The sequence below is a fragment of the Macaca nemestrina genome, chromosome 17, assembly GCF_043159975.1.
Source record: "Macaca nemestrina isolate mMacNem1 chromosome 17, mMacNem.hap1, whole genome shotgun sequence".
NCBI lineage: Eukaryota > Metazoa > Chordata > Mammalia > Primates > Cercopithecidae > Macaca > Macaca nemestrina.
The window spans coordinates 87,197,549-87,224,884 of NC_092141.1; the positions used below are offsets into that span (position 1 = coordinate 87,197,549).

The 27,336-nt window shown below is 51.7% G+C and overlaps 1 protein-coding gene and 1 long non-coding RNA gene across 5 annotated transcripts in view; one reads left to right on the forward strand and one right to left on the reverse strand.

The window, feature by feature from the left end:
• Positions 1-20,968, forward strand: LOC105469241 (arylformamidase). Of its 3 annotated transcripts, XM_071081726.1 has the most exons (12): positions 87-316; positions 575-698; positions 3,211-3,301; positions 15,621-15,725; positions 15,832-15,880; positions 18,708-18,793; positions 18,882-18,954; positions 19,147-19,244; positions 19,494-19,572; positions 19,655-19,790; positions 19,966-20,070; positions 20,839-20,968. In XM_071081726.1, exons 1-12 carry the CDS (start codon positions 102-104, stop codon positions 20,863-20,865), a joined length of 1,188 nt encoding a protein of 395 aa, XP_070937827.1. In that variant the 5' UTR covers positions 87-101; the 3' UTR covers positions 20,866-20,968. The 3 variants fall into 3 exon arrangements, with proteins under 3 accessions (XP_070937826.1, XP_070937825.1, XP_070937827.1); XM_071081724.1 differs by lacking the exon at positions 20,839-20,968 and having other exon boundaries at positions 44-316; positions 19,966-20,223; XM_071081725.1 differs by lacking the exons at positions 15,621-15,725; positions 20,839-20,968 and having other exon boundaries at positions 1-316; positions 19,966-20,223.
• The window catches only part of LOC105469240 (uncharacterized), a 12,739-nt gene continuing 934 nt past the window's right edge, over positions 15,532-27,336 (reverse strand). The window contains exons 2-3 of one of the 2 annotated variants that reach the window (XR_011615196.1): positions 20,067-26,329; positions 15,532-19,050 (exon numbers count right to left, since the gene is read on the reverse strand). This is a non-coding gene — a long non-coding RNA (uncharacterized lncRNA). The remainder of the gene's footprint in view (positions 19,051-20,066; positions 26,330-27,336) is intronic. The other variant, XR_003015303.2, reaches the window with a different exon arrangement.

Sequence of the window (27,336 nt, forward strand, 5' to 3'; positions counted from 1 at the left end):
GACAGGGGTCCCCGGAGAAGAAGAAGGAGATCCACCCCAGCCCCGCGAAGCCATTACCTTTTTCCTGAGAACATCGGCCCGAGAATCACCTAGGAGAGAAGATGAGGTCATTTGGGGGCCCGCCCTGCGCGGATGCCGGGGCACAGGCTATCACCACGACCCCCTCATCCCCAGTCACGTGCAGGGCTGACCCCCGCACCTGGATCTGCCCCCGGGTCTTGCTGGGGGAGCCGGGCAGCACGGTGGGCAGGTTAATGCAACTCATGGCGCCTCCGGGAAGTTCACGGATCCAAGGGTTCTCCACCGCGGTCCCGCAGTAAGTCCCTGGTTCCCGCGCCACCCGCTTTAAACCACGGCGTGCTGGCCAATCACGAGTCGGTCCCGCTGCCCTGGGGCCAATCAGCGCCCGGCCGCCGACCTGGCGGGAGATTTGACCACAGCCCGCCCCCTCGTGGGAGGGATCCGGGAAGTGCGCCCAGGGACTGGGAGGGCCCAGTAATCAGGGGGATGGACGTGGCTGATCGGGATGTGGCCTGGCCTGAGCCCCGCCTCTCTCCGCCCACTAAATTTAAAGGCCAAGCGAGGCGGGGCTCTGGCAGTATAAAGAAGCGACACGCACGTCGGCTCTAGACACCGCGATGGCTATCTCAGATGTGGGTCTCCCAGGCGAGGTTCCTTGGAAGAAGATGTCTGCAGAGGTAGACGGATTGCAGGGAGGGACTGAGGGGCTGGGGCAGAGTTAGCTCATTGATCAGATTGGAGTTCTAAGAAGGAAGCTTAGAAGCCGTGCAGACCACTCCTGTGGGCATGCTGGGCGCCTGGTGTGTGCCAGGCCCCCAGTGCTTGAGCACCGTGGTGATTTTACCTTCTCCTTTGTTAGCCTGACTCTCAGAATAGAGAAAATTGAAGTCCTGGCTATGCTAATATCCGTAGGCCCTGCCGGGCGTGGTAGCTCAAACCTGTAATCCCAGCACTTTGAGGTCAGGAATTCAAGACCAGCCTGGCCAACATGGTGAAATCCCGTCTACACTAAAAATACAAAAATTAGCCGGGCGTGGTAATGTATGTCTGTAATCCCAGCTACTGGGGAGGCTGAGACAGGAGAATCGCTTGAACCCAGGAGGTGGAGGTTGCAGTGAGCCGAGATCATGCCATTGCACTCCAGCCTGGAAGTCTGGGTGATAAACCAAGACTTCATCTCAAAAAAAAAAAAAAAAAAAATCCATAGACCCGCAGGAGGTTAGGGGTCAAAGTTCTGGACCTTGAACTGAGGTTACACAATGTTTTTGGGTCTCTGCTTATATGGCACAGACTGAAGGATTCAAAACAGCTGGTATTTACATTGGGGTTGTTGTGAAGGTTAGAAACATACAGGCCGGGTGCAGTGGCTCAAAAAAACAAAACCATTATATAATCATGATCATAAATAATAGCAACAAAGATGGTGGTAGTGATCACAGAGTGTGCCATGTGTGGCTGTAAGGATCCTACAGGTAATAACCTTTCCAGGTACCGATTGGACAGATCCAAGGATCTCTTACAGGGGCCCCTTCACTGGGAGGAAGAAGAAACCTACATTGAGTGACTCGCTTTATTTCACTTATTTCACTCACATGCCTTATCTCTTTTAACCTTGTGATTTGGATAGATGCCTTCTATTTTCTTTCTTTTTTTTTTTTTTAGACACAGTCTCGTTTTGTCACCCAGGCTGGAGTGCAGTGGCATGATCTTGGCTCACTGCAACCTCTACCTCTCGGGTTCAAGTGTTTCTCCTGCCTCAGCCTCCCGAGTAGCTGGGATTACAGGCACACTGTAGCTGGGACTACATGCCTGGCTAATTTTTGTTTTTTGGTTTTTTTTTTTTGAGACAGAGTCTCGCTCTGTCACCCAGGCTGGAGTGCAGTGGCGCAATCTCGGCTCACTACAACTTCCACCCCCCAGGTTCGAGCGATTCTCCTGCCTCAGCCTCCCGAGTAGCTGGGACTACAGGCACCCACAACCACACCCGGCTATTTTTTTTGTAATTTTGGTAGAGATGGGGGTTTAACTATGTTAGCCAGGATGGTCTCGATCTCCTGACCTTGTGACCCACGCGCGTCGGCTTCCCAAAGTGCTGGGAGCCACCGCACCCAGCTAATTTTTTCTTTTTTTTTTTTTGGAGACAGAGTCTCGCTCTGTTGCTCAGGCTGGAGTGCAGTGGCGCAATCTCGGCTCACTGCAAACTCTGCCTCCCAGGTTCATGCCATTCTCCCACCTCAGCCTCCTGAGTAGCTGGGATTAGGCACCCGCTACCACGCCTGGCTAATTTTTTTGTAATTTTAGTAGAGACAGGATTTCAGCATGTTAGCCAGGATGGTCTCGATCTCCTGACCTTGTGATCTTCCCGCCTCGGCCTCCCAAAGTGCTGGGATTACAGGCGTGAACCACCGTGTCCGGCCTGGATAGATGCCTTCTACCAGTAAGGGAACTGAATCCCAGAGACTAAGTAACTTGTTCAGGATGAAACAGTAAGTAAATGAAGGAGGTCAGATGGCATTTGACCTCAGGCTTTTCCGTGAGGCCGCCCTGACTTCCCATTTCTCATGATGGCTTTGAGCCCTTTCTTCAAAATCTGGTTCCTTGTTACTTTTTTTTTTTTTTTTTTTGAGATGGAGTCTCGCTGTTGTTACCCGGGCTAGAGTGCAATGGTGGGATCTCAGCTCACTCACTGCAACTTCCGCCTCCCAGTTTCCATCGATTCTCCTGCCTCAGCCTCCCGAGTAGCTGAGATTACAAGCGTCCGCCACCGCGCTCAGCTAATTTTTGTATTTTCAGTAGAGACAGCGTTTTGCCACGTTGGCTAGGCTGGTCTGAAACTCCTGACTTCAGGTGATCCACCCACCTCGGCCTCCCAAAGTGCTGGGATTACAGGTGTGAACCATTGGGCCACCTGGCCTCCCGTGGTCATAACTGCTGTGGGAGTGGTGCCCATGATAGCATTAACTGGATTCGTTTGGGGGACCTCATATCCCCTTAAGGCTGCCAGCTGGCTAAAGGCCCAGCGGTCGCTGGTATACCTCTAGACCATGGATCCAAGTGTATCCTGGAGACCCTGGAATACTGGGGAGGGGGCTTCTAAGGCAGAGAGGAGCAGCCGGGCATGGGCGAGGGGGAGGGGCATGCTCTGTTGAGAAGGAAAGTCTTACAGAGCCTCATGTTTGTGTCCTGCAGGAGCTGGAGAATCAGTACCGTCCCAGCCAATGGGTTGTCCGACTGGGAGCAGAGGAAGCCTTGAGGACCTACTCACAGATAGGAATTGAAGGTACTGGTGTGACCTCTCCGTGACTGCATTGGGTGGCCTTTAGCATGTGGCAGTGGTTCAGAATGCTGGGGGTTGGAGTGCTGCACCACACCACCTGAGTCTCGAGGGGCATTTCCCAAACACCAGGCACTTTATAAACCTCTCTGCTTAGGGGCAGGTACCCAGGACCCCTTGCTGCAGGGACTGCTGGAGGCAGGAGAGGTCCAGGGGAGGTCCATGGCTCAGTCCACCATGCCTGGCCTTTCCTGCTCAGCCAACCATGCCTAGGCCTGTAAGGCTGTGGGCTGTGGTTGCCATAGGGAGGTGAAGTGAACAGAGGAACGTTCCTCCTCTGCAGCTGGATGTGGAATGCAGTCACTATTCATAGAAAGCAATACTTTGGGAGGCCAAGGCAGGTATATCACTTGAGTCCAGGAGTTCGAGACCAGCCTGGCCAACATGGCAAAACTCCATCTCTACAAAAAAATACAAGAATTAGCTGGACACCTGTAATTCCAGCTACTCGGGAACCTGAGGCATGAGAATTGCTTGAACCTGGGAGGCAGAGGTTGCAGTGAGCTGAGATTGCATCACTGCATGCCAGCCTGGGTAACAAGAGTGAGACCCTGTCTCAAAAAAAAAAAAAAAGCAATGGTGACTGAGTCTTGCTCTGTTTGCCCAGGCTGGAGTGCAGTGGCGTGATCTCAGCTCACTGCAACCTCTGCTTCCTGGGTTCAAGTGATTCTCCTTCCTCAACCTCCTGGGTAGCTGGGACTACAGGCACACCCCACCACGCCCAGCTAATTTTTGTGTTTTTAGTAGAGATGGGGTTTCACCATGTTGGCCAGGATGGTCTTCATCTCTTGACCTCGTGATCTGGCCACCTCGCCCTCCCAAAGTGCTGGGATTACAGGCGTGAGCCACCATGCCCGGACTTTTTTTTTACTTGAGACAGTTTTCCTCTTGCTGCCCAGGCTGGAGTCCTAAGGTGCAATCTCCGCTCACCGCAACCTCCACCTCCTGGGTTCAAGCAATTCTCCTGCCTCAGCCTCCCAAGTAGCTGGGATTACAGGCCTGTGCCACCAAGCCTGGCTAATTTTGTATTTTTAGTAGAGACGGGGTTTCACCATGTTGGTCAGGCTGGTCTCAAACTCCTGACCTCAGGTCATCTGCCTGCCTTGGCCTCCCAAAGAGCTGGGATTACATGTGTGAGCCACTGTGCCTGGCCTTTCACCTTTTCTTTCTTTAAAGAAATCTGGACTTAGGAACCTGTAAACTAGTGAAGTCTTAAGGTCCATTTCTGTCTCTACCCCGTATCTGCAAAGTGCTGTACCACGATTTGAACACCTGGTAATGCATCTGTGCTGGGATGGGGAGCAGGCCCCAAGGAGGAAGCATGGGTGAGGAAGCAGCCAGCCATGCCTGGCAAATTGGCTCTGTTGCAGCAGGCCCAACACAGCCTTTCAGAGGCAGCTGCCTGGGCTCCTGGGCTTGGCGGTTTTCTAAACAGAGAGAACCCAGGAGGAGGAACACACTTGTTAGAAGTGTATTCCAGCATGTTCCACCATCCTTCTGTCTCAATAGATTGGGGTGGTACTGTTTCCTAGGCTCTTCACGGTTCCTTGCTATGCCCAGCTCTGTTCCAAATTCATCTCTATTTCCTCGATAAATGTATGAGTGTGGTAAAACATGCAAGTGCTGTAAGCAAACCTTTTTGCCAGTCTTAATTGTCTTGAGTGACAAAGAGCTGACCCTAATGAGAAAGGAAGTCAGACATAAAAAGCACGCACTATTAAACCTTCAAGTCATATGATTGAAAGGAAAATAAAAGGAAAAGATTTAAAAGAGAGAGCCGGGCGCGGTGGCTCACGCCTGTAATCCCAGCACTTTGGGAGGCCGAGGCAGGTGGATCACGAGGTCAGGAGATCGAGACCACGGTGAAACCCCGTCTCTACTAAAAATACAAAAAAATTAGCCAGGCGTGGCAGCGGGCACCTGTGGTCCCAGCTACTCGGGAGGCTGAAGCAGGAGAATGGCGTGAACCTGGGAGGCGGAGCTCGCAGTGAGCCGAGATCGCGCCACCGCACTCCAGCCTGGGCAACAGAGCAAGACTCCGTTTCTCAAAAAAAAAAAAAAAAGAGAGAGAGAGAGAGAGAGACCAGGAACTGTCACACACGCCTATAATCCCAGTACTGTGGGAGGTCAAGGCACAAGGATCCTTTGAGGCCAGGAGTTTGAGACCAGCCTGGGCAACATAGCAAGAACCTGCCTCTACAAAAAATTTAAAGGCGGCCGGGCGCGGTGGCTCAAGCCTGTAATCCCAGCACTTTGGGAGGCCAAGACGGGCGGATCACGAGGTCAGGAGATCGAGACCATCCTGGCTAACACGGTGAAACCCCGTCTCTACTAAAAAATACAAAAAACTAGCCGGGCGAGGTGGCGGGCGCCTGTAGTCCCAGCTACTTGGGAGGCTGAGGCAGGAGAATGGCGTGAACCTGGGAGGCGGAGCTTGCAGTGAGCTGAGATCCGGCCATTGCACTCCAGCCTGGGCGGCAGAGCGAGACTCCGTCTCAAAAAAAAAAAAAAAAAAAAATTTAAAGGCTGGGCGTGGCTGCTTGCACCTGTAATCCCAGCACTTTGGGGGGCCGAGGTGGGCGGATCACAAGGTCAGGAGATCGAGACCATCCTGGCTCACACGATGAAACCCCGTCTCTACTAAAAATACAAAAAATTAGTCAAGTGTGGTGCGGGTGCTTATAGTCCCAGCTACTTGGGAGGCTGAGGCAGGAGAATGTCTTGAACCCGGGAGGAACTTGCAGTGAGCTGAGATGGTGCCACTACACTCCAGCCTAGGCGACAGAGCGAGACTCCATCTCAAAAAAAAAAAAAAAAATTTTTTTTTAATTAGCAGGGTGCAGTAGTGTGCACCTGTACTTCCACCTACTTGAGAGGCAGAGGTGGGAGGATGACTGCTGCCTAGGAGTTCAAGGCTGCATATTTCTTTATGTACTGGGTTTTTTGTTTGTTTTTTCTTTGAGACAAGGCCTTGCTCTCTCACCCAGGCTGGAGTGCAGTGGCGTGATTTTGGCTCATTGCAACCTCTGCCTCCTGGGTTCAAGCCATTCTTGTGTCTCACATTCTTGTGTCTCAAGCCTCCTGAGTAGCTGGAATTACAGGCGCGTGCCACCATGCCAGCTAATTTTGTATTTTTAGTAGAGACGGGTTTCGCCATGTTGGCCAGGCTGGTCTGGGACTCCTGGCCTCAAGTGATCTGCCCGCCTCCCAAAGTGCTGGGATTATAGATGTGAGCCACCGTGTCTGGCCACACTTTTCCTTCTTTGCACCAGGGGGAATTATGTTTTTTTCTCATTTTTGATTTGTATTCGTCCTTACAATGCCAGCCTATTAACTTGCCATGAGGATTGTTCGCTTGTAATGGGTAGACAGCCTCATCCCCGTCAAGGCCTGGCCTCTCTTGTCTGGACTCAGGGAGAAAAAAGTCTGACCGCTGTGTGAGTGTGGCCAGGGTGCAGTAGGCTGGCAGAGAAGGGGTTTAAAAACCATTTCCTTTACCACTAACTTTTAAATTAGTTTTACTGTGACCTTTATTAAAAATACTTTTTTTATTTTTAAGATAGAGTTTCGCTCTTGTTGCCCAGGCTGGAGTGCAATGGTGCAAACTCGGCTCACCGTAACCTCCGCCTCCCGGGTTCAAGCGATTCTTCTGCCTCAGCCTCCTGAGTAGCTGGGATTACAGGCACATGCCACCATGCCCAGCTAATTTTTTATTTTTAGTAGAGACGGGGTTTCTCCATGTTGGTCAGGCTGGTCTCGAACTCCTGACATCAGGTGATCCACGTGCCTCGGCCTCCCAAAATGCTGGGATTATAGGTGTGAGCCACCACACCCGGCCCAAAAAAACACATTTTACAGTCAGCAAAATGCTGTATATATTTTTTATCCAGATACAAAAGTTAAATTCTGTATGATTTCATTTAAATGAGGTCCCTAGAGAAGTCAAATTAATAAAGACAAGAAATGGGGCCGGGCGCGGTGGCTCAAGCCTGTAATCCCAGCACTTTGGGAGGCCGAGACGGGCGGATCACAAGGTCAGGAGATCGAGACCATCCTGGCTAACACGGTGAAACCCCGTCTGTACTAAAAATACAAAAAACTAGCCGGGCGAGGTGGCGGGCGCCTGTAGTCCCAGCTACTCTGGAGGCTGAGGCAGGAGAATGGCGTGAACCCGGGAGGCGGAGCTTGCAGTGAGCTGAGACCCGGCCACTGCACTCCAGCCTGGGCGACAGAGCGAGACTCCGTCTCAAAAAAAAAAAAAAAAAAAAAAAGAAATGGAATGGTGGTTGCTAGGGGCAAGGGGAGGGAGGAATGGGGAGTGAGTGTTTAAAGGGGACAGTTTCTTTTTTTTCTTTCGAGACAGAGTCTCACTCTGTTGCCCAAGCTGGAGGGCAGTGGTGCCGTCTCATCTCACTGCAACCTTCGCCTCCCGGGTTCAAGCAATTATTGTGCCTCAGCTTCCTGAATCGCTGGGATTACAGATGTGCACCACCATTCCCGGCTAATTTTTGTATTTTTAGTAGAGACAGGGTTTCACTGTGTTGGCCAGGCTGGTCTCGAACTCCTGGCCTCAGGTGATCTGCCCACCTCAACCTCCCAAAGTGCTGGGACTACAGGCATGAGCTGCCATGTGCGGCCCTGCAGTCCTGGTTTTGTTTTTGTTTTTTGGGTTTTTTTTTTGGCGGAGTTTCACTCTTGTTTCCCAGGCTGGAGTGCAATGGAGCGATCTCAGCTCACTGCAACCTTCGCCTCCTTGGTTCAAGCAATTCTTCTGCCTCAGTCTCCCAAGTAGCTGGGATTACGGGCATGTGCCACCACGTCCGGCTAATTTTGTATTTTTTTTTTTTCTTTGAGACAGAGTCTCGCTCTCTTACCCAGGCTGGAGTGCAGTGGCCGGATCGCAGCTCACTGCAAGCTCCGCCTCCCAGGTTTGCGCCATTCTCCTGCCTCAGCCTCCCGAGTAGCTGGGACTACAGGCGCCCGCCACCTCGCCCGGCTAGTTTTTTTGTATTTTTTAGTAGAGACGGGGTTTCACCATGTTAGCCAGGATGCTCTCGATCTCCTCACCTTGTGATCCGCCCGTCTCGGCCTCCCACAGTGCTGGGATTACAGGCTTGAGCCACCGCCCCTGGCCTAATTTTGTATTTTTAGTAGAGATTGGGTTTCTCCATGTTGATCAGGCTGGTCTCGAACTCCCGACCTCAGGTGATCCGCCCGCCTCAGCCTCCCAAAGTGCTGGGATTACAGGCAAGAGCCACCGCGCCCGGCCTTGCAGTCCTGTTTTTAATACCATGCACAACATTAGAAATTATTTCTAACCCAGGCTGGGCTCCGTGGCTCATGCCTGTAATCCCAGCACTTTGGGAAGCCATGGTGGGCAGATCACTTGAGGTCAGGAGTTCGAGACCAGCCTGACCAACATGACAAAACCCCTTCTGTACTGAAAATACAAAAATTAGCCATGAGTAGTGGCACATGCCTGCAATCCCAGCCACTGGGGAGGCTGAAGTAGGAGAATAGCTTGAACCCAGGTGTGGGAGGTTGCAGTGAGTCAAGACTGCGCCATTGCACTCCAGCCTAGGCAACAAAGAATGAAACTCCATCTGAAAAAAAAAAAAAAGAAACAGAAATTATTTCTAACCCGAAACAATTGAAAACAGGTACTCAAACAAGCACTTTTACATGCCTATTCATAGCACCATTTCCATATAGCCTGAGTTGTAAATAATAGCAACGAAGCTTTTGCTTTAATAAGAAAGGAAGTTTGCCATAAGGTTTGTTCTGGGGTGTCACGCTGAAGCCCTCCTGTGTTCTTGCCCTGGGGTTCAGGGCCTGGAGGGCCCTCTGTGGGGGGCATGAGTCACTCATTCTCTGGCTCTGCACCCCAGCTGCCCTCTCCTAGAGAGAGGCAATTTCTCTTTCTTGAGGTTAGTTAATATCTGAGGGAGGCTTATGCATGATAATGAACACCTACAGCCGCTTGGTTTTAATTGCCATTCCACTTAGAACATACATTTCATGATGTTTTTCTTAACTGTAACACAACATTAATCTAGTCCATTTATAGGCTTAAGAACTCCTGTGTTGGCCGGGCGCGGTGGCTCAAGCCTGTAATCCCAGCACTTTGGGAGGCCGAGATGGGCGGATCACGAGGTCAGGAGATCGAGACCATCCTGGCTAACACGGTGAAACCCCGTCTCTACTAAAAAAATACAAAAAAACTAGCCGGGCGAGGTGGCGGGAGCCTGTAGTCCCAGCTACTCGGGAGGCTGAGGCAGGAGAATGGCGGGAACCCGGGAGGCGGAGCTTGCAGTGAGCCGAGATCCGGTCACTGCGCTCCAGCCTGGGCAAGACTCCGTCTCAAAAAAAAAAAAAAAAAAAAGGCCGGGCGCGGTGGCTCAAGCCTGTAATCCCAGCACTTTGGGAGGCCGAGACGGGCGGATCACGAGGTCAGGAGATCGAGACCATCCTGGCTAACACGGTGAAACCCCGTCTCTACTAAAAATACAAAAACTTAGCCGGGCGAGGTGGCGGGCGCCTGTAGTCCCAGCTACTCGGGAGGCTGAGGCAGGAGAATGGCGTAAACCCGGGAGGCGGAGCTTGCAGTGAGCTGAGATCCGGCCTCTGCACTCCAGCCTGGGTGACAGAGCGAGACTCCGTCTCAAAAAAAAAAAAAAAGAACTCCTGTGTTAATTAAATCACGACCTTCTGATGAAGCCACGCCGATGAGCCTGTGGGGCGCATTGTCTTCACACTGTGCTGGGGCAGGGTTGTTGGCAAACCCGCATGGATGGCAGCTGGCAATGGCCTCATGGTGACAAATGCATCTGCCTTTTGACCCAGAATTCTACCCCTGAGAGGGCGTCCTACAGATGCTTGCAAGTGCTGTGGTAATGGGTGTACAAGGCTATTCACAGCAGGGGCGTTTGTGGTAGCATGGCCTGGGAGACAGCCCAGATGCCTTTCAGCAAAGGATTGGTGGCAGGTCTGCAGCCCTGCTGGCACCTTGAGCTTGGACTTCCAGTTTGCAGAACTGTGAGAAAATAAAATTTCCATTAAGTCTCCCCAGTCTGTGGTATTTTGTTATAGCCGCCCAGGCTGACTCAGACAGGAGCCCAGGATGGATGTGAGCTTGTTATAACCAGCTCACGCTTGTGGCTGTAGGGAATCCGGGTAGAAGCTGGAAGAACCTAGAGGGGTGGCTGCTGCCTTCCGAGGAACAGGTCAAAGGGGATCCAACCAGAGTGGTCTCAGTGCAGGTGGGGAGGAGACTCTAGACCCAGGACACACAGTGGAGGGGGTGTCCAAGGATTTCCTGATGATCAGATGTGGTTTGAGAAAGAGAGGGGGCCAAGTCTGGTGGCACATGCCTGTAATCCCAGACTTTGGGAAACGAAAGCAGGAGGACAGCTTGAGCCCAGGAGTTCGAAACCAGCTGGGCAACATAGCAAGACCTGGTCTCTACAAAAAAAAATAAAAATTAACTGGGTGTGGTGGTGCTTGCCTGTCGTCCCATCTACTTGGGAGGCTAAGGTGGGAGGATCACTTGAGCCCTGGAGTTCAAGAACAGCCTGGGCAACATGGCGAAACCCTGTCTCTACAAAAAATACAAAAATTAGCCAGGCGTGGTGGCACACGCCTGTATTTTTAGCTACTCTGGTGGCTGAGGTGGGAAGCTTATCTGAACCTAGGAGGTTAAGGCTGCAGTGAGCCGAGATTGCACCACTACACTCCAGCCTGTGTGACAGAGTGAAACTGTGTCTCAAAAATAAAAAGTGAATTCAGGAGTTCGAAACCAGACTGGCCAACACTGTGAAACCCTGTCTCTCCTAGAAATACAAAAATTAGCTCAGACCAGGTGAACTGGCTCACACCTATAATCCCAGCACTTTGGGAGGCAGGGATATCATTCAAGGTCAGGAGCTCGAGACCAACCTGGCCAACATGGTGAAACCCCGTCTCTACTAAAAATACAAAAATAAATAAATAAATAAGCTGTGCATGGTGGCAGGTGCCTGTAATCCCAGCTACTTGGGATGCTGTGGCAGGAGAATCACTTGAACCCAGGAAGCAGAGGTTGCAGTGAGCAGAGATTGCGCCATTGCACTCTAGCCTGTGACAAGAGCAAAGCTCTGCCTCAAAAAACTAATAATAATAATAAGACGGGTGTGGTGGCCCACACCTGTAATCCCAGCTGCTTGGAAGACGGAGACAGGAGAATCACTTGAACCCCAGAGGCGGAGGTTGCAGTGAGCCAAGATTGCGCCAGTGGACTCCAGCTTGGGCGACAGAGTGAGACTGTCTCAAAAAAACAAAAACAAAAACCACACAAGGCTTTTCAGTGAAATGCTCGCTCCTCTTCCTTTGCATTCTCCCAGTTCCCCTGGCCCCCATCAAGGGGGCCATTGTTATTCATATGGATATAGATTCCCCCCTCTTTCATCCAAATGGCCCCGTAGTACACACAGTTCCACCCTGCCAGTTTCACTTAGTATTTCTTGGAGATGTTTCCTTGTCTGTACATAGATAGCTTCTTGTCAGTACATAGGGAGCCATTCAGGGTTGGTAAAGTGGTTGGTAATATGGGTGCTGGCAAAACAGGTTTTGCAGCCTCACTGGTGTTCTGCAAAGGCAGCTTCCTGCCTGGATTGGCACATGGGCAACTTCCTTTTGATTTCCCTCAGCTTTAATCTATCCAGCCCATGTGGAGACAGCCCAGTTTACAGTTCTGCATTCTGGCATAGATGCAGTTCGTACAAGTTCTCGGCCCCATGCTTTTTCTTCCTCTGCTGTGTTTACCCTTCTAGAGTTGCAGAATGAATCACCCACCCGAGGGAAACACAGGGGTTTTTTGTGGTTTTTTTTTTTTTTGAGACAGTCTTGCTCTGTTGCCCAGGCTGGAGTGCAATGGTGCAATCTCGGCTCACTGCAACCTCCACTTCCTGGTTCAAGCGATTCTCCTGCCTCAGCCTCCTGAGTAGCTGAGAGTACAGGGGCCCGGCTAATTTTTGTATTTTTAGTAGAGATGGGGTGTCACCATATTGGCCAGGGTGGTCTCGAATGCCTGACCTGTGATCCACCCACCTTGACCTCCCAAAGTGCTGGGATTACAGGTGTGACCCACCATGCCCGGCCAGGTTTTTCTTTTTCTAGGCCCACTGTGGCCACCAAAGTTGGGGACCAGGGGGCCTTCAGGGACAGGGGCCCCAAGTTGCAGGTTAACACATAGAGCCCTTTCTGAGATGCAGGTTTTACAGGGAACTGGATTCCACCTCTTTTGGGGAGATCAACCCAGCACTCCAAGGATCCGCTGATGGTGCCTGAGCACAGCTGTGAGAAGGGGGTGTCTGGATCCTTGGGATGGCAGGATGGGAGAGGTGGGGCATGGGCCTGCAGGCTGGCCCCCAGAGTCCCCCTGACTAGCTAGAATTCTGAAAATTGTGTTATGTAAAACACTTAGCATCTGCAGTGCCAAATAAAGGTGACCCCCACCATGACATTAAAAAATAAATAAATAAAAATAAATTTTAAAAAGACATGTCCAAATCCTAACCCTGGGAACCTGTCAAGATATTTCCTTATTTGGTGTTTTTTGTTTTGTTTTGTTTTGCTTGAGACAGAGTTTTGCTCTGTTGCCCAGGCTGGAGTGCAGTGGTGTGATCTCAGCTCACTGCAACTGCTGCCTCCGGGTTCAAGCAATTCTCCTGCCTCAGCCTCCCAAGTAGCTGGGACTACAGGCACGCACCACCATGCCCAGATAATTTTTGTATTTTCAGTAGAGACAGGGTTTTACCATGTTGGCCAGGATGGTCTCAACTCCTGACCTCAAGTGATCTGCCCGCCTCAGCCTCCCAAAGTGCTGGGATTACAGGTGCCTGGCTGGTATTTCCTTATTTGGAAAGACCATCTTTGTAGGTGTTATTAGCTAAAGTCGAGTCATTCTGGGTTAGGGTGGGCTCTAAATCCCACGACTGGTGTCCTGCTAAGAGACAGAAGAGGGAGGGACACACAGAGAGGGGACCACGTGAAGACAGTGGCAGAGACTGGAAGAGGCAGAGGTGACTGGAGTGACGTAGCCACAGGCCTTGGAACACCTGGAGCCACCAGGAGCTGCCGGAGGCAAAAGAGGCATTGGTGGAGTGTGGCAGCGTCCACACTTTAATTTCAGACTTCTGGCCTCTAGAACTGTGGGAGAACGTTCTACTGCTCTGAGACACTCAATTTGTAGTACTTTGTTACAGCTGCCCTGGTAAACAAATGCAACATCTATTTTCAGCAAAGCGGGGAGTTCTTGGAAAGATGACTAGACCGGGTTCCTTCTCCCAAGGGCGCTGTGTTCTAGCTGTGAATACTAGGAGTGCGTCGCTGCGGTGGGAGGGGAGGCAGGGTTTACTGACTGGTCATTCCCACTGGTCTGGATGCCCTTTTTCTTCCTTCCTTCCTTTTTTCAGAATCTCGCTCTGTCACCCAGGCTGGAGTGCAGTGGCACAGTCTCAGCTCACTGCAGCCTCTGCCTCCCAGGTTCAAGTAATCCTCCCACTTCAGCCTCCCGAGTAGCCGAAATTACAGGTTCCCACCACCACATCCAGCTAATTTTTTTTTTAAGTTTTAGAAAATACAGTCTAAGGCATGAGAATTGCTGGAACCCAGGAGGCAGAAGTTGCAGTGAGCTAAGATGGCACCACTGCACTCCAGCCTGGGTGACAGAGCAAGACTCCATTCCAAAAAACAAAAACAAAACAACGATGAATGCTAGGATAAAAAATAAAGCAAGAGGCCAGGCGCAGTGGCTCACGCCTGTAATCCCAGCACTTTGGGAGGCCAAGGTGGGTAGATCACCTGAGGTTGAGCTGGAGACCAGCCTCGCCAATACAATGACACCCTGTCTCTACTAAAAATAGGAAAATTAGCCAGATGTGGTGGCATGTGCCCGTAATCCCAGCTACTCAGGAGGCTGAGGCAGGAGGATTGCTTGGGGCTGGGAGTTAGAGGCTGTAGTATGCTGTGATCGCACCTGTGAATAGCCACTGCACTCCAGCCTGGGCAACATAGTGAGCCCCTGCCCTTTAAAACAAAAAAGTATAGCGCATGTGATAAGTATGTAGTAAAGTCATGCTGAAAAGCGTCCTGGCAGAACCACAGTACATTTGTTGACAGACGTCTGGACTGGCAGTCCTCACTCTCTTTTTTTTTTTTTTTGAGACAAGAGTCTCGCTCTGTCGCCCAGGCTGGAGTGCAGTGGCACGATCTCAGCTCACTGCAAACTCTGCCTACCGGGCTCACGCCATTCTCCTGCCTCAGCCTCCCAAGCAGCTGGGACTACAGGCGCCCGCCACCACGCCCAGCTAATTTTTTGTATTTTTAGTAGAGACGGGGTTTCACCGTGTTAGGATGGTCTCAATCTCCTGACCTTGTGATCCGCCCACCTCGGCCTCCCAAAGTGCTGGGATTACAGGCGTGAGCCACCACGCCCCACCTGGCAGTCCCTTTTTTTTTTTTTTGTGAGACGGAGTCTCGCTCTGTCGCCCAGGCTGGAGTGCAGTGGCCGAATCTCGGCTCACTGCAAGCTCCGCCTCCCGGGTTCAGCCATTCTCCTGCCTCAGCCTCCCGAGTAGCTGGGACTACAGGCGCCCGCCACCTCGCCCAGCTAGTTTTTTGTATTTTTTTAGTAGAGACGGGGTTTCACCGTGTTAGCCAGGATGGTCTCGATCTCCTGACCTTGTGATCCGCCCGTCTCGGCCTCCCAAAGTGCTGGGATTACAGGCTTGAGCCACGGCGCCCGGCCTGGCAGTCCTCTTTCAATGGGAGGTGCTCAGAGCTGAAGCTCAACATGTCAACTTAAGGCAGCTTTCAGCCGGAAGGCTTCTACCCGAGCTGAAATAGAAATTGCCGCCACCTGGCTGGGTGCAGTGGCTCACGACTGTAATCCCAGCACTTTGGGAGGCCAAGGTGGGCAGATCACCAGGTCAGGAGTTCAAGACCAGCCTGGTCAACATGGTGAAACCCTGTCTCTATTTGAAACAAAAACAAAAACAAAAAAGTTAGCTGGGCATAGTGGCGTGTGCCTGTAGTCCCAGCTACTTGGGAGGCTGAGGCAGGAGAATCGCTTGAACTGGGGAGGGGGAGGTTGCAGTGAGCCGAGATCGCGTCACTGCACTCCAGCTTGGGCAACAGAGTGAGATTTCATCCCCCCCAAAAAAAAGAAGAAAAGAAATTGCCACCACCTGAGCTTGTGCTAACAGCAACTTGTCCATTTCTGAGACAGCCACCAGGAGGGCCCGGGCCACCAGGAAGAGCCTGCTGCATGTCCCCTATGGAGACGGCGAAGGGGAGAAAGTGGACATTTACTTCCCTGACAAGGCAGCTGAAGGTTGTCAGCGAAGGGGCTAGGGGTCCTGGGACTTGGGGGTCCAGTGGCAGAGCTCAGCAGGGCGGGCCCCACTCATGCACCTTGTGCTTGGTTTTTTGTTTTGCAGCTTTGCCTTTCTTCCTGTTCTTTCACGGGGGATACTGGCAGAGTGGAAGGTGAGTCAGGGGATGTGGATGGTGGACTGCAGGAGAGATTCCACTTTCCCTGGGGGACTCTTCCTCCAGGGCTGCCCCAACCAAAAGGCCACAGCTGGGTGATTCCCACAGGCCCGTGTCTCACAGCACTGGAGAGCGGAAGTCTCAAGTCAAATGTGGGCCGGGTTCCTAGGGAGGATCCTTCCTGCCTCCTCCAGCTTCCTGTGGCCTCAGGCAGTCCTTGGCTTGTGTCCACAGAGCTCCAACCTCTGCCTCCATTCACATGTGATCCTTGTGTTCCTGGGTCTCCTATCTTCCTCTTCTTTTTTTTTTTTCTTTTTTTTGAGACAGAGTCCCACTCTACCCCAGACTGGAACGCAGTGGTGCGACCTCAGCTCGCTGCAATTTCTGCCTCCCAGGCTCAAGCAATTCTTCTGCTTCAGCTTCCCAAGTAGCTGGGATTACAGGTGCGCACCACCAGGCCCAGCTAATTTTTGTATTTTTAGTAGAGACAGGGTTTCACCATGTTGGCCAGGCTGGTCTTGAACTCCTGACCTCAAGTGATCCTCCCGCCTTGACCTCTCAAAGTTCTGGGATTACAGGCATGAGCCACCACACCAGCCTCCTGGTTTTTTTTTTGTTTTTTTTTTTTTTTTGAGATGGAGTCTTGCTCTGTCCCGCAGGCTGGAGTGCAGTGGCACGATCTTGGCTCACTGCAAGCTCCGCCTCCCGGGTTCACCCCATTTTCCTGCCTCAGCCTCCAGAGTAGCTGGGACTGCAGGCGCCCGCCACCACGCCCGGCTAATTTTTTTGTGTTTTTAGTAGAGATGGGTTTTCACCGTATTAGTCAGAGTGGTTTCGATCTGACGTTGTGATCCGCCTGCCTCGGCCTCCCAAAGTGCTGGGATTACAGGTGTGAGTCACCGTGCCTGGCCTCCTTTTTTTTTTTTTTTTTATAAGGTCATAGTCACAGGTTCTGGGGTTAGGATTTGGACATATCTTTTGGGGGGACACAGTTCAACCCACTGCAACCAGTGAGAAGCATGTTCAGTCTCCTCTTGAATCAAAGGAAAAGCCAGAGTGACCAACCACTGTCCCCGTTTGCTTGGGACTGAGGAGGGGTTTCCTAGGACATGGGGTTTTCAGTACTTTAGAAAAAAAATAATGAAAGTCCAAGGTAAAATGGGACAGTTGGTCACTGTAAGCTTTTTGTGGGTATTTGGGAATTTGGGATCTTGACAGACACTGCATTCCCTACGGTCTTCCTACAGCGTTGCCTTCAAGCATCTTCATGTTAATAGCTTACATTTAATGGCCAGGCACGGGGGCTCACGCCTGTAATCCCAACACTTTGGAAGGGCAAGGCGGACGGATCACTTGAGGTCAAGAGTTTGAGACCAGCCTGGCCAACATGGTGAAACCCTGTGTCTACTAAAAATACAAAAATTAGCTGGACGTGGTGGCGTGTGCCTGTAATCCCAGCTACTCAGGAGGCTAACGCAGGAGAATCGCTTGAACCCAGGAGGGGGGGTTGCAGTGAGCCAAGATCATGCCACTGCACTCCAGCCTGGGTGACACGACGAGATTCTGTCTCAAAAAAAAAAAGCTTACATTTATTCCACACAAAACTCTCTACACTGCTGGTCTTTAATTCTCAAAAACAGTTCCCTAACAGAGGGAATATAATTGCCTCTATTTTATACAGATGAGGAAACCAGGCTTAGAAGTTACATAAATTGCCAGGCACGGTGGCTCACACCTATAATCCCACACATTGGGAGGCCGAGGTGGGAGGATTGAGTTAGAAACCAGCCTGGTCAACATAGCAAGACCCCCATCTCTACAAAAGAAAAAATAGGCCGGGCGCGGTGGCTCAAGCCTGTAATCCCAGCACTTTGGGAGGCCGAGACGGGCGGATCACGAGGTCAGGAGATCGAGACCATCCTGGCTAACACGGTGAAACCCCGTCTCTACTAAAAAATACAAAAAACTAGCCGGGCGAGGTGGCGGGCGCCTGTAGTCCCAGCTACTTGGGAGGCTGAGGCAGGAGAATGGCGTAAACCCGGGAGGCGGAGCTTGCAGTGAGCTGAGATCCGGCCACTGCACTCCAGCCCGGGCGACAGAGCGAGACTCCGTCTCAAAAAAAAAAAAAAAAAAAAAAAGAAAAAATAAATTTGCTGTGCATAGTGGTGCACACCTGTACTCCTGCTTGGGAGACTGAGGCAGGAGGATTGCTTGAGCCCAGGAGGTCGAGGCTGCAGTGAACCGTGATGACGCCATTGCACTCCAGCCTGGGCGACAGAGCGAGGCCCTATCGCTTAGAAAAATAAAGTTACGGCCGGGCGCGGTGGCTCACGCCTGTAATCCCAGCACTTTGGGAGGCCGAGGTGGGCGGATCACAAGGTCAGGAGATCGAGACCATCCTGGCTAACCCGGTGAAACCCCATCTCTACTAAAAATACAAAAACAAAATTAGCCTGGCGTGGTGGCGGGCGCCTGTAGTCCCAGCTACTCCGGAGGCTGAGGCAGGAGAATGACGTGAACCCGGGAGGCGGAGCTTGCAGTGAGCCGAGATTGCGCCACTGCACTCTAGCCTGGGCGACACAGCGAGGCTCCGTCTCAAAAAAAAAAAAAGAAAAATAAAGTTACATGAAGCTCCCCCATGGTCCCATAGCTAGTATGTGATGTGGCAGGGAGAGATCCTGTCCGCTTCCCTCTCTCAAACGGGGCCAGAAAGGGGTGGTGCTGTGCATGGACAGAACATCTGGAAAGTGGTGTGTCCAGGACACAGGAAGCAGCGTAGTGGCCAGGCTGCCTCCAGCTGTCACATCTGTGTCTCTCTCTGCAGTAAGGACGAGTCTGCCTTCATGGTCGACCCGCTGACGGCACAGGGAGTGGCCGTGGTAATAGTGGCTTATGACATCGCCCCCAAAGGTAATAGGGGTGGTTGCTGCAGGTCCGAGGGCCGGTGTGGGCTTTAGGAGGAAGCGAATTCCTGACCCAGCTCATACTCTCTGTGCAGGCACCCTGGACCAGATGGTAGACCAGGTGACCCGCAGCGTTGCGTTTGTCCAGACGCGGTATCCAAGCAATGGGTGGGTGTTGCTGGTAGATTTTCTTCCTGTTGGACCTCACTGGGTGGGAGGACAGTGCAATGAGTCCCTCGGACACAGCCAAGCTTCCCCTCCGGCCTGTGGAGCAGAAAGCAAATTGGGACTCTTTGAAGTGGGCCTGATGTTGTGGGGAAACTGTGTGCAAATCCAGTTCTCTGCTCTGACCCCTCCCAGGGGAATTTACCTATGTGGACACTCAGCCGGGGCCCACCTGGCCGCCATGATGCTCCTTGCCAACTGGACCAAGCATGGGGTCACGCCCAACCTCAAAGGTTTCCATGGGGGCTGCAGCCTGGCTGGGCAACCTTCATCTCCCCATGAGCCTTGCGGTTTGGGCCAACTGATTGAAATCCTCCCAGCTGTGAGTGGCTTGACCGCAGGGCTTCCAGCCCTCTGAGCAAGGCCTTCTCTGCTTCCTCCGTGCCCCCTCCCCTGGTCCTGCCCCTCTGGCCGTGGGGGTGGGCTGGCCCTGCCTTGCTCCGCCTGGAGCCTGGTCCTGTGACGATTCTGCACCCTCACAGGCTTTTTCCTCGTGAGTGGGGTCTTTGACCTGGAGCCCATCATGTATACTTCACAGAACATCGCTCTGCAGCTGACCCTGTGAGTTACCTGCCCACCACCTCCCCTGGCTCACCTGGAGCCCGGCTTCTCTCTGTCCTGACCCATCCACTCCCCACCCCAGGGAGGACGCTCAGAGGAACAGCCCCCAGCTGAAGGTGGCCCAGGCGCAGCCGGTGGACCCCACCTGCCGTGTGCTGGTGGTCGTGGGCCAGTTCGACTCCCCCGAATTTCACCGACAGTCCTGGGAGTTTTACCAGGTACTCTCAACACAGGTTTGTGGCCAGAGGTCGAGGGTCATGTGAGCTCATTATTTGCCTCATCCGTCATTTATTTAACACAGTGAACCCTGACCTGTGCCAGGCATGGCCCCATGTCCTGCCCCACCTCCTTTCCCACTGCTCAGGCCCCTCCTCCCATGTCTCCCCGCCCCAGACCCTGTGTCAAGGAGAGTGGAAAGCCTCGTTTGAACAGCTCCATGATGTGGACCACTTTGAAATCGTTGAGAATCTGACCCAGAAGGACAACGTGCTCACCCAGGTGGGGCCTCATCCCTGGCATCCCTTTCGGGGTAGACAGCACGGATCCCGCCGCAGCCTCTTAGATGCGCAAACCAGGAGTTCGAGACCAGCCTGGCCAGCATGCAGAAACTCCGTCTCTACTAAAAATACAAAAAAAATTAGCCAGATGTGATGGTGCGTGCCTGTAATCCCAGCCACTCAGGAGGCTGAGGCATGAGAATTGCTTGAACCCAGGAGGCAGAGATTGCAGTGAGCCAAGATTGCACTCCAGCCTGGGCAATGGAGCAAGACTATCTCAAAAAAAAAAAAACCAAAAAAAAAACACCTGAGAACCTAGGAAAGAAAGAACCTAAGAACATCTCGTTTCTTTCTTTTTTTTTCTTTAGAGACAGGGTCTCCTAAGTTGCACCCAGGCTGGAGTACAGTGGCAGAATCTTAGTTCTCTGCCGCCTCCTGGGCTCAAGTGGTGATCCTGCCTCAGCCTCCTGAGTAGCTGGGACTACAGAGGTGTGCCACTGTGCCCTGCTAATTATTAAATGTTTCTGTAGAGATGGGGTCTCTCTCTGCTCCCCAGACTGGTCGTCTTCTTTTTTAATCTCAGCATATTATACCTCTAACCAGGCTGTCTTGAACTCCTGACTTCAAGTGTCTTCCTGCCTCAGCCTTCCAAACTGTTGGGGTTGCAGACATGACTCACTGCATCCAGCCCTGTCTCGTTTCCTTAATCAAATTCCTGCCAAGAGCTTCTCCGATTCTGGGGCTTTTGTGCCTTCTCTTCCTGTTCCAGATTATCTTGAAAACGATCTTCCAGTAGTTCTGACGACACCTGGAGCCTGGTCCAAGTGCACCCCACCTTGGGAAGCCTCTCCAAAGAGCTTTCGGAGCTGAAGCTGCCAGCTTCAATTTTCCCCAGCACCCAGGAGAGCCTTGCTGTGTCTGCCTGCCCGGCAAGAGTCCATTCTCACTGCTGGGATACTTGTGAAAATCTCCAGGTCCTCCCTCTTCCCAGCCCGGATGGAGCTTCAGGGAAGCTCCAGGGAACGTCCACGAGTCAATGCTCAGAGATGCCGGGAGCCACCTGTAAGCCTCATCTGGCCCCTCTATCTGCTGACAGAACATGACAAAGATGACTTACCTCTAGCGTTTTTGTATGACCCACCAGCTAAGAATGGCATCACTTTTTTTTTTTTTTGGAGATGGAGTCTCACTCTGTCACCCAGCCTGGAGTGCAGTGGTGTGATCTCGGCTCACTGCAACCTCCACCTCCCAGGTTCAAGCAATTCTCCTGCCTCAGCCTCCCAAACAGCTGGGACTACAGGCGCCTGCCACCGCGCCCAGCCAGAATGGCATTATATTTTTAGATAGTTCATAAAGAAGCACAAAAAATATTATTTCATAACATGTAGAAATTACATAAAACTTAAATTTCCATGTTGATAAATAAAGTTGTATTGGGACACGGCCCTGTTCGTTCATTTACGTATTGACTAGGGCAGCTTTCCAGCTACAGGGCAGAGCGGAGTGGTGGTGACAGTGACCTCCTGGCCCGTACTGCCTGAGGCATTTCCTATCTGGCCCTTTTCAGGAAAAGTTTGCGGACCCCTGGGTAAGGGCTTCCCCAAGCCAGCTACCCTGCGCCTTCTGCTTCAGTCTCCTGTCTGCCCTGTCCTCCGTCTCCCTGACATTTGGGTCTGTCCCTGAATGCCCCAGGGTCTCAGCGTTGGGACCAACACCTTGACCTTGATGGGACAATGCTACCCACATGTAGGACAAGCTTCTGCTGCACCCCAAGAATGGTGTGCATGTCCCAAGAAGCCAGCTACATCCATCCACCACCCACCCCACCACACCGCCTCTTTCTCTCACACTGAATAGCATTCAAGAATTTCCACTGTGGGCCGGGCACGGTGGCTCATGCCTGTAATCCCAGCACTTTCGGAGGCCAAGGTGGGCGAATCACCTGAAGTCAGGAGTTCAAGACCAGCCTGGCCAACATGGCAAAACCCTGTCTCTACTAAAAATACAAAAATTAGCCAGGTGTGGTGGTGCACACCTGTAATCCTAGATACTTGGGAGGCTGAGGCAGGAGAATCACTTGAATCCAGGAGGCGGAGGTTGCAGTGAGCTGAGACTGTGCCCCTGCACCCCAGCCTGGGTGACAGAGCCAGATTCCATCTCAAAGAAAAAAAAAAAAAAAACAATTTCTACTGTGTGTGTGCAGCAAGCCATCATGACACACATTTACCTGTGTAACAAACCTGCACATCCTACACATATACCCTGGAACTTAAAGTAAAAGTTGGGGGGAGAAAATAGAATTTCCACTGTGACGTTATTGAGTATAGCAAAAACACAAGAAACAGCCTAGTGTTCATTAGGGCATAAACGCATTCAAGCAGCATCAAACCCTGCAGCCATTACAAAGAGATCTATGTTGACCACGTGGAATATCTCCAAGAGCCACAATAGCCTCTCTTATCCACGGGATTCACTCCAAGACCTTCTGAAACCATGGATAATACTGAACCCTGTGTACACTATGTTCTTTCCTGTATATACATACCTATGATAAAGTTTAATTTATAAACTGGCAAATGGTATGAAGTATTCCTTCTAAGAGATTAACAATAACTAATAAAATAGAATGATTATAACAATATACTGTGATCAAAGTTATGCGAAGCCGGGCGCTGTGGCTCAAGCCTTTAATACCAGCATTTTGGGAGGCTGAAGCGGGTGGATCACCTGAGGTCAGGAGTTCGAGACCAGCCTGGCCAACATGACAAAACCCCGTCTCTACTAAAGATACAAAAATTAGGCCGGGCGCGGTGGCTCACGCCTGTAATCCCAGCACTTCGGGAGGCCAAGGCAGGCGGATCACAAGGTCAGGAGATCGAGACCATCCTGGCTAACACAGTGAAACCCCATCTCTACTAAAAATACAAAAAATAAGCCGGGCATGATGGTGGGCACCTGTAGTCCCAGCTACTCCGGAGGCTGAGGCAGGAGAAGGGCGTGAACCCAGGAGGCAGAGCTTGCAGTGAGCCGAGATCATGCCACTGCACTCCAGCCTGGGCTACAGAGTGAGACTCCATCGCAAAAAAAAAAAAAAAAAGATACAAAAATGAGCTGGGCATGGTGGCGGGAGCCTGTAATCCCAGCTACTTGGGAGGTTGAGGCAAGAGAATCACTTGAATCTGGGAGGTGGAGGTTGCAGTGAGCTAAGATGGCACCATTGCACTCCAGCCTGGGCAACAGAGCGAGACTCCATCTCAAAACAAAACAAACAAAGTTATGGGGTCGCTGTCTTTCTCTCAAAATATTCTTTTTTTGGCGGGACATGATGGCTCATGCCTGTAATCCTGGCACTTTGAGAGGCTGAGGTGGGTGGATCACCTGAGGTCAGGAGTTCAAAACCAGCCTGGCCAACATGGTGAAACCCCGTCTCTACTAAAAATACAAAAAATTAGCTGGACATGGTGGTGCAGGCCTGTAATCCCAGCTACTTGGGAGGCTGAAACAGGAGAATCACTCGAAGTTGGGAGCCGGGGGTTGCAGTGAGCTGAGATCATGCCACTGGATTCTAGCCTGGGCAACAGAGTGAGACTCTGTCTTAAAAAAAAAAAAGAAAAGAAAAGAAAAGAAAAAGAAAAAAAAAGTCCTCTTTTTTTTTTTTGAGACTGGGTCTCACTCTTTCTCCCTGGCTGGAGTACAGTGGCCCAATCATTGCTCACTGCAGCTTTGACCTCCCAGGATCAAGTGATCCTCCCACCTCAGCCTCCAGAGTAGCTGGGACTATAGGTGCATGCCCGACTAATTTTTTTTTTTTTGAGATGGAGTTTCACTCTTGTTGCTCTAGCTGGAATGCAATGGCTGGATCTCAGCTCACTGCAACGTCTGCCTCTTAGATTCAAGTGATTCTCATGCCTCACCCTCCCGAGTAGTTGGGATTACAGATGCTCACCACCATGCCCAGCTAATTTTTTGTATTTTTAGTGGAGACAGGGTTTCACCATGTTGGCCAGGCTAGTCTCAAACTCCTGATCTCAGGTAATCCACCTGCCTCAGCCTCCCAAAGTACTGGGATTACAGGCGTGAGCCACTGGGCATGGCCTTGCCTGGCTAATTTTTTAAAAATTTTATAGAGATGGGGTCTCACTGTGTTGCCCAGGCTGATCTTGAACTCCTAGGTTCAAGGGATCCTCCCTCCTTGGTCTCCCAAAGTGCTGAGATTACAGGCATGAGCCACTGCCCCGAGCTGGGAAATACTTTTTTTTTTTTTTTTTTTTGAGACAGAGTCTCACTCTGTCACCCAGGCTGAAGTGCAGTGGCGCTATCTCGGCTCACTGGAAGCTCCGCCTCCTGGGTTCATGCCATTCTCCTTAGCCTCCCGAGTAGCTGGGACTACAGTCACCCGCCACCACACCAGCTAAATTTTTGTATTTTCTTTTTTAGTACAGACGGAGTTTCACTGTGTTAGCCAGGATGGTCTCGATCTCCTGACCTCATGATCCACCTGCCTCGGCCTCCCAAAGTGCTGGGATTACAGGGGTGAGCCACTGCGCCCGGCTGGGAAATAATTTTTTAAGCCAGGGCAAGGTGAATCTGAAATGCCATTTGAGGAAAGATCTGTTCGCCTGATGCCCTGTTTCAGCCTGGGTGGACAGGACAGCATCTGCCAGCTCCGGGAAGCATTGCAGATGGGAAGAGGCTTGGCCACTCTCCAAAGGTGGCAGGAGTTGGAGTGGGTGAACTGAAGGTAAGGAGAATCTAGGAGTTGTGGAACCTGGAGACAGGTTACCTGGCAGGGCTTAGGGCTGACACCCCCACAGATACAGTTCTGTTCACTGGGACTGAAACATAAGAGGAACCCAACTGTTGTGGGAGGAAAAGACCCTTCTGCCCTTTCCTTTTTTCTTTTTCATTTTTTTCGAGGCAGAGTCTCTCTCTGTTGCCCAGGCTGGAGTGCAGGGGCACAATCTCGGCTCACTGCCACCTCCGCCTCCCGGGTTCAAGAGATTCTCCTACCTCAGCCTCCCGAGTAGCTGGGACTACAGGCGCGCACCACATGCCCAGCTAATTTTTGTATTTTTAGTAGAGACAGGGTTTCACCATATTGGCCAGGCTGGTCTCGAACTCCTGACCTTGTGATCCACCTGTCTCAGCCTCCCAAAGTCCTGGGATTACAGGCATGAGCCACTGTGCCCGGCCTGACCCCTCTGCCCTTTCAAAACAATGTTCGTTCTCTCACAGTCTTCTTTTATCATATTAAGTCCACGCCGCAGGACTATTTTGTCCAGTGAATGCTATGCAAATATTTCATGCACCTGCTGGTCACAGGAATGATATGTACTTGGTACGCACTGATCGTACCTTGGTGTGGGAGAAGAGGGGGGAAGGAAGCAAAGAACAGCCCCCTCCTTTCCTGGTGCACCTTCAGATGTGCCGATGGGGCTCAGACTCACTGCAGATGGCCCCCTTCCCAGAGACAGGGGAGGATTCTCCACCCACTCCCCAGCCTCCAGGACCATCCTGAATCGCGCCTTCAGGCACTCAAGTTATTATGCGTCTAGACACGTGGATATATTCAAGCTGGACACAGCACAGCAGCCCCACCCCAGGTGGCTTAAGTCAGAGCTGGAGTCCAAAGAGACCACATCCCAAGGGACTGTGTGGGGGTTGGGGCACACAGGCCACTGCTTCCCCCCGTCTTAGGCACTCCTGAAGTCAGCCTCACTCTGCCTCTCGGGGATTCCTTTTTTTTTTTTTTTTTTTGAGACGGAGTCTCGCTCTGTCGCCCAGGCTGTAGTGCAGTGGCACGGTCTCGGCTCACTGCAAGCTCTGCCTCCTGGGTTCACGCCATTCTCCTGCCTCAGCCTCCCGAGTAGCTGGGGCTACAGGCGCCCACCACCTCGCCCGGCTAGTTTTTTGTATTTTTAGTAGAGACGGGGTTTCACCGTGTTAGCCAGGATGGTCTCGATCTCCTGACCTCGTGATCCGCCCGTCTCGGCCTCCCAAAGTGCTGGAATTACAGGCTTGAGCCACCGTGCCTGGCCTTCTCGGGGATTTCAAATGCGCTGAGACTCCAGCACTTTTGCAGAAGCTCCTTCTGGTCCTGACTTGCACCCGGATACTGTGGGGCTGCAGCTGCTGCTTGGGTTCAGGAGGATGCTGGGGGCCCGGTGCCCATGAGCTTTTGAAGCTCCTGGAACTCGGTTTTGAGGGTGTTCAGGTCCAGGTGGACACCTGGGCTGTCCTTGTCCATGCATTTGATGACACTGTGTGCAGAAGTGGAAAGGAGTTGTTCCCTTCCTCCCTCCTGAGGGCAGGCAACTGCTGTGGGTGCCAGTGGAGGTGATGTGTTCTTGGTCTGTGCCCAGTGGCCACCCCAGCAGAAGCTATGGTGGTTCCAGGGACCAGTTAGCGAGCCAATCAGTGGGACCCAGGGACGGCCTACCAAAGTTAACTGGATTTGATAACTGTAGCAAAGTTGTTTCCTGATTTTGATGATTGTGCTGTGGTTGTGTGAGAGAATGAAGTATTCCGGGGTAGTGTGGTAATGCCTTCAACTTACAAACGGTTCAGGTAAACCACCCATATATGTACACATATATGCATATGATATATACACATACAGGGATGTGTGTGCGTTCATATATATGGGGGGAGAGAGAGAGAGAGGGAGAGAAAGGAGGTCAGGGAGAGGGAGAGAGAAAGAGGAGACACAGAAGGAGACAGCGAGAGAGTGGGGAGTAGAGAGAGGGAAAGGATAAGAGAGAGGGAGAGGAGGAAAGAGAGGCAGGAGGAAGCAGAATGTTAAAGGGAATAGGCAAAACATAAACAGAAAATCTGGGTGAAGGGTATATGAGTATTCTTTGCACTATTCTTGCAATTATCTTTTATTTAAATTGACATCAGGCCGAGTGCAGTGGCTCACGTCTGTAATCCCAGCACTTTGGGAGGCTGAGGCAGGCAAATCACCTGAGGTCAGGAGTTTGAGACCAGCCTGGCAAACATGACGAAACCCCGTCTCTACTAAAAATACAAAAATTAGCCTGGTGTAGTGGTGCGCGCCTGTAATCCCAGCTACTTGGGAGGCTGAAGCAGGAGAATCACTTGAACCAGGGGGGCAGGAGGAGGTTGCAGGAGGAAGTTGCAGTGAACTGAGATCATGCCACTGCATTCCAGCCTGGGCGATAGAGCAAGACTCAGTTTCAAATAAATAAATATCAAAATAAAAAGTTACTGTGTTAAAGAGTAGGGGCAGGGTGGGAGGATGGGGGTG

What these genes read in the sequence shown, in the direction of transcription:
- LOC105469241 (XM_071081724.1), top strand. Translation starts at nt 102, where the DNA reads ATGAGGTCATTTGGGGGCCCGCCCTGCGCGGATGCCGGGGCACAGGCT. An exon ending in CCCTGACAAGGCAGCTGAAG is followed by an intron (nt 15,726 to 15,831) that starts GTTGTCAGCGAA and finishes TTTGTTTTGCAG; the next exon opens with CTTTGCCTTTCTTCCTGTTC. An exon ending in ATCGCTCTGCAGCTGACCCT is followed by an intron (nt 19,573 to 19,654) that starts GTGAGTTACCTG and finishes TCCCCACCCCAG; the next exon opens with GGAGGACGCTCAGAGGAACA.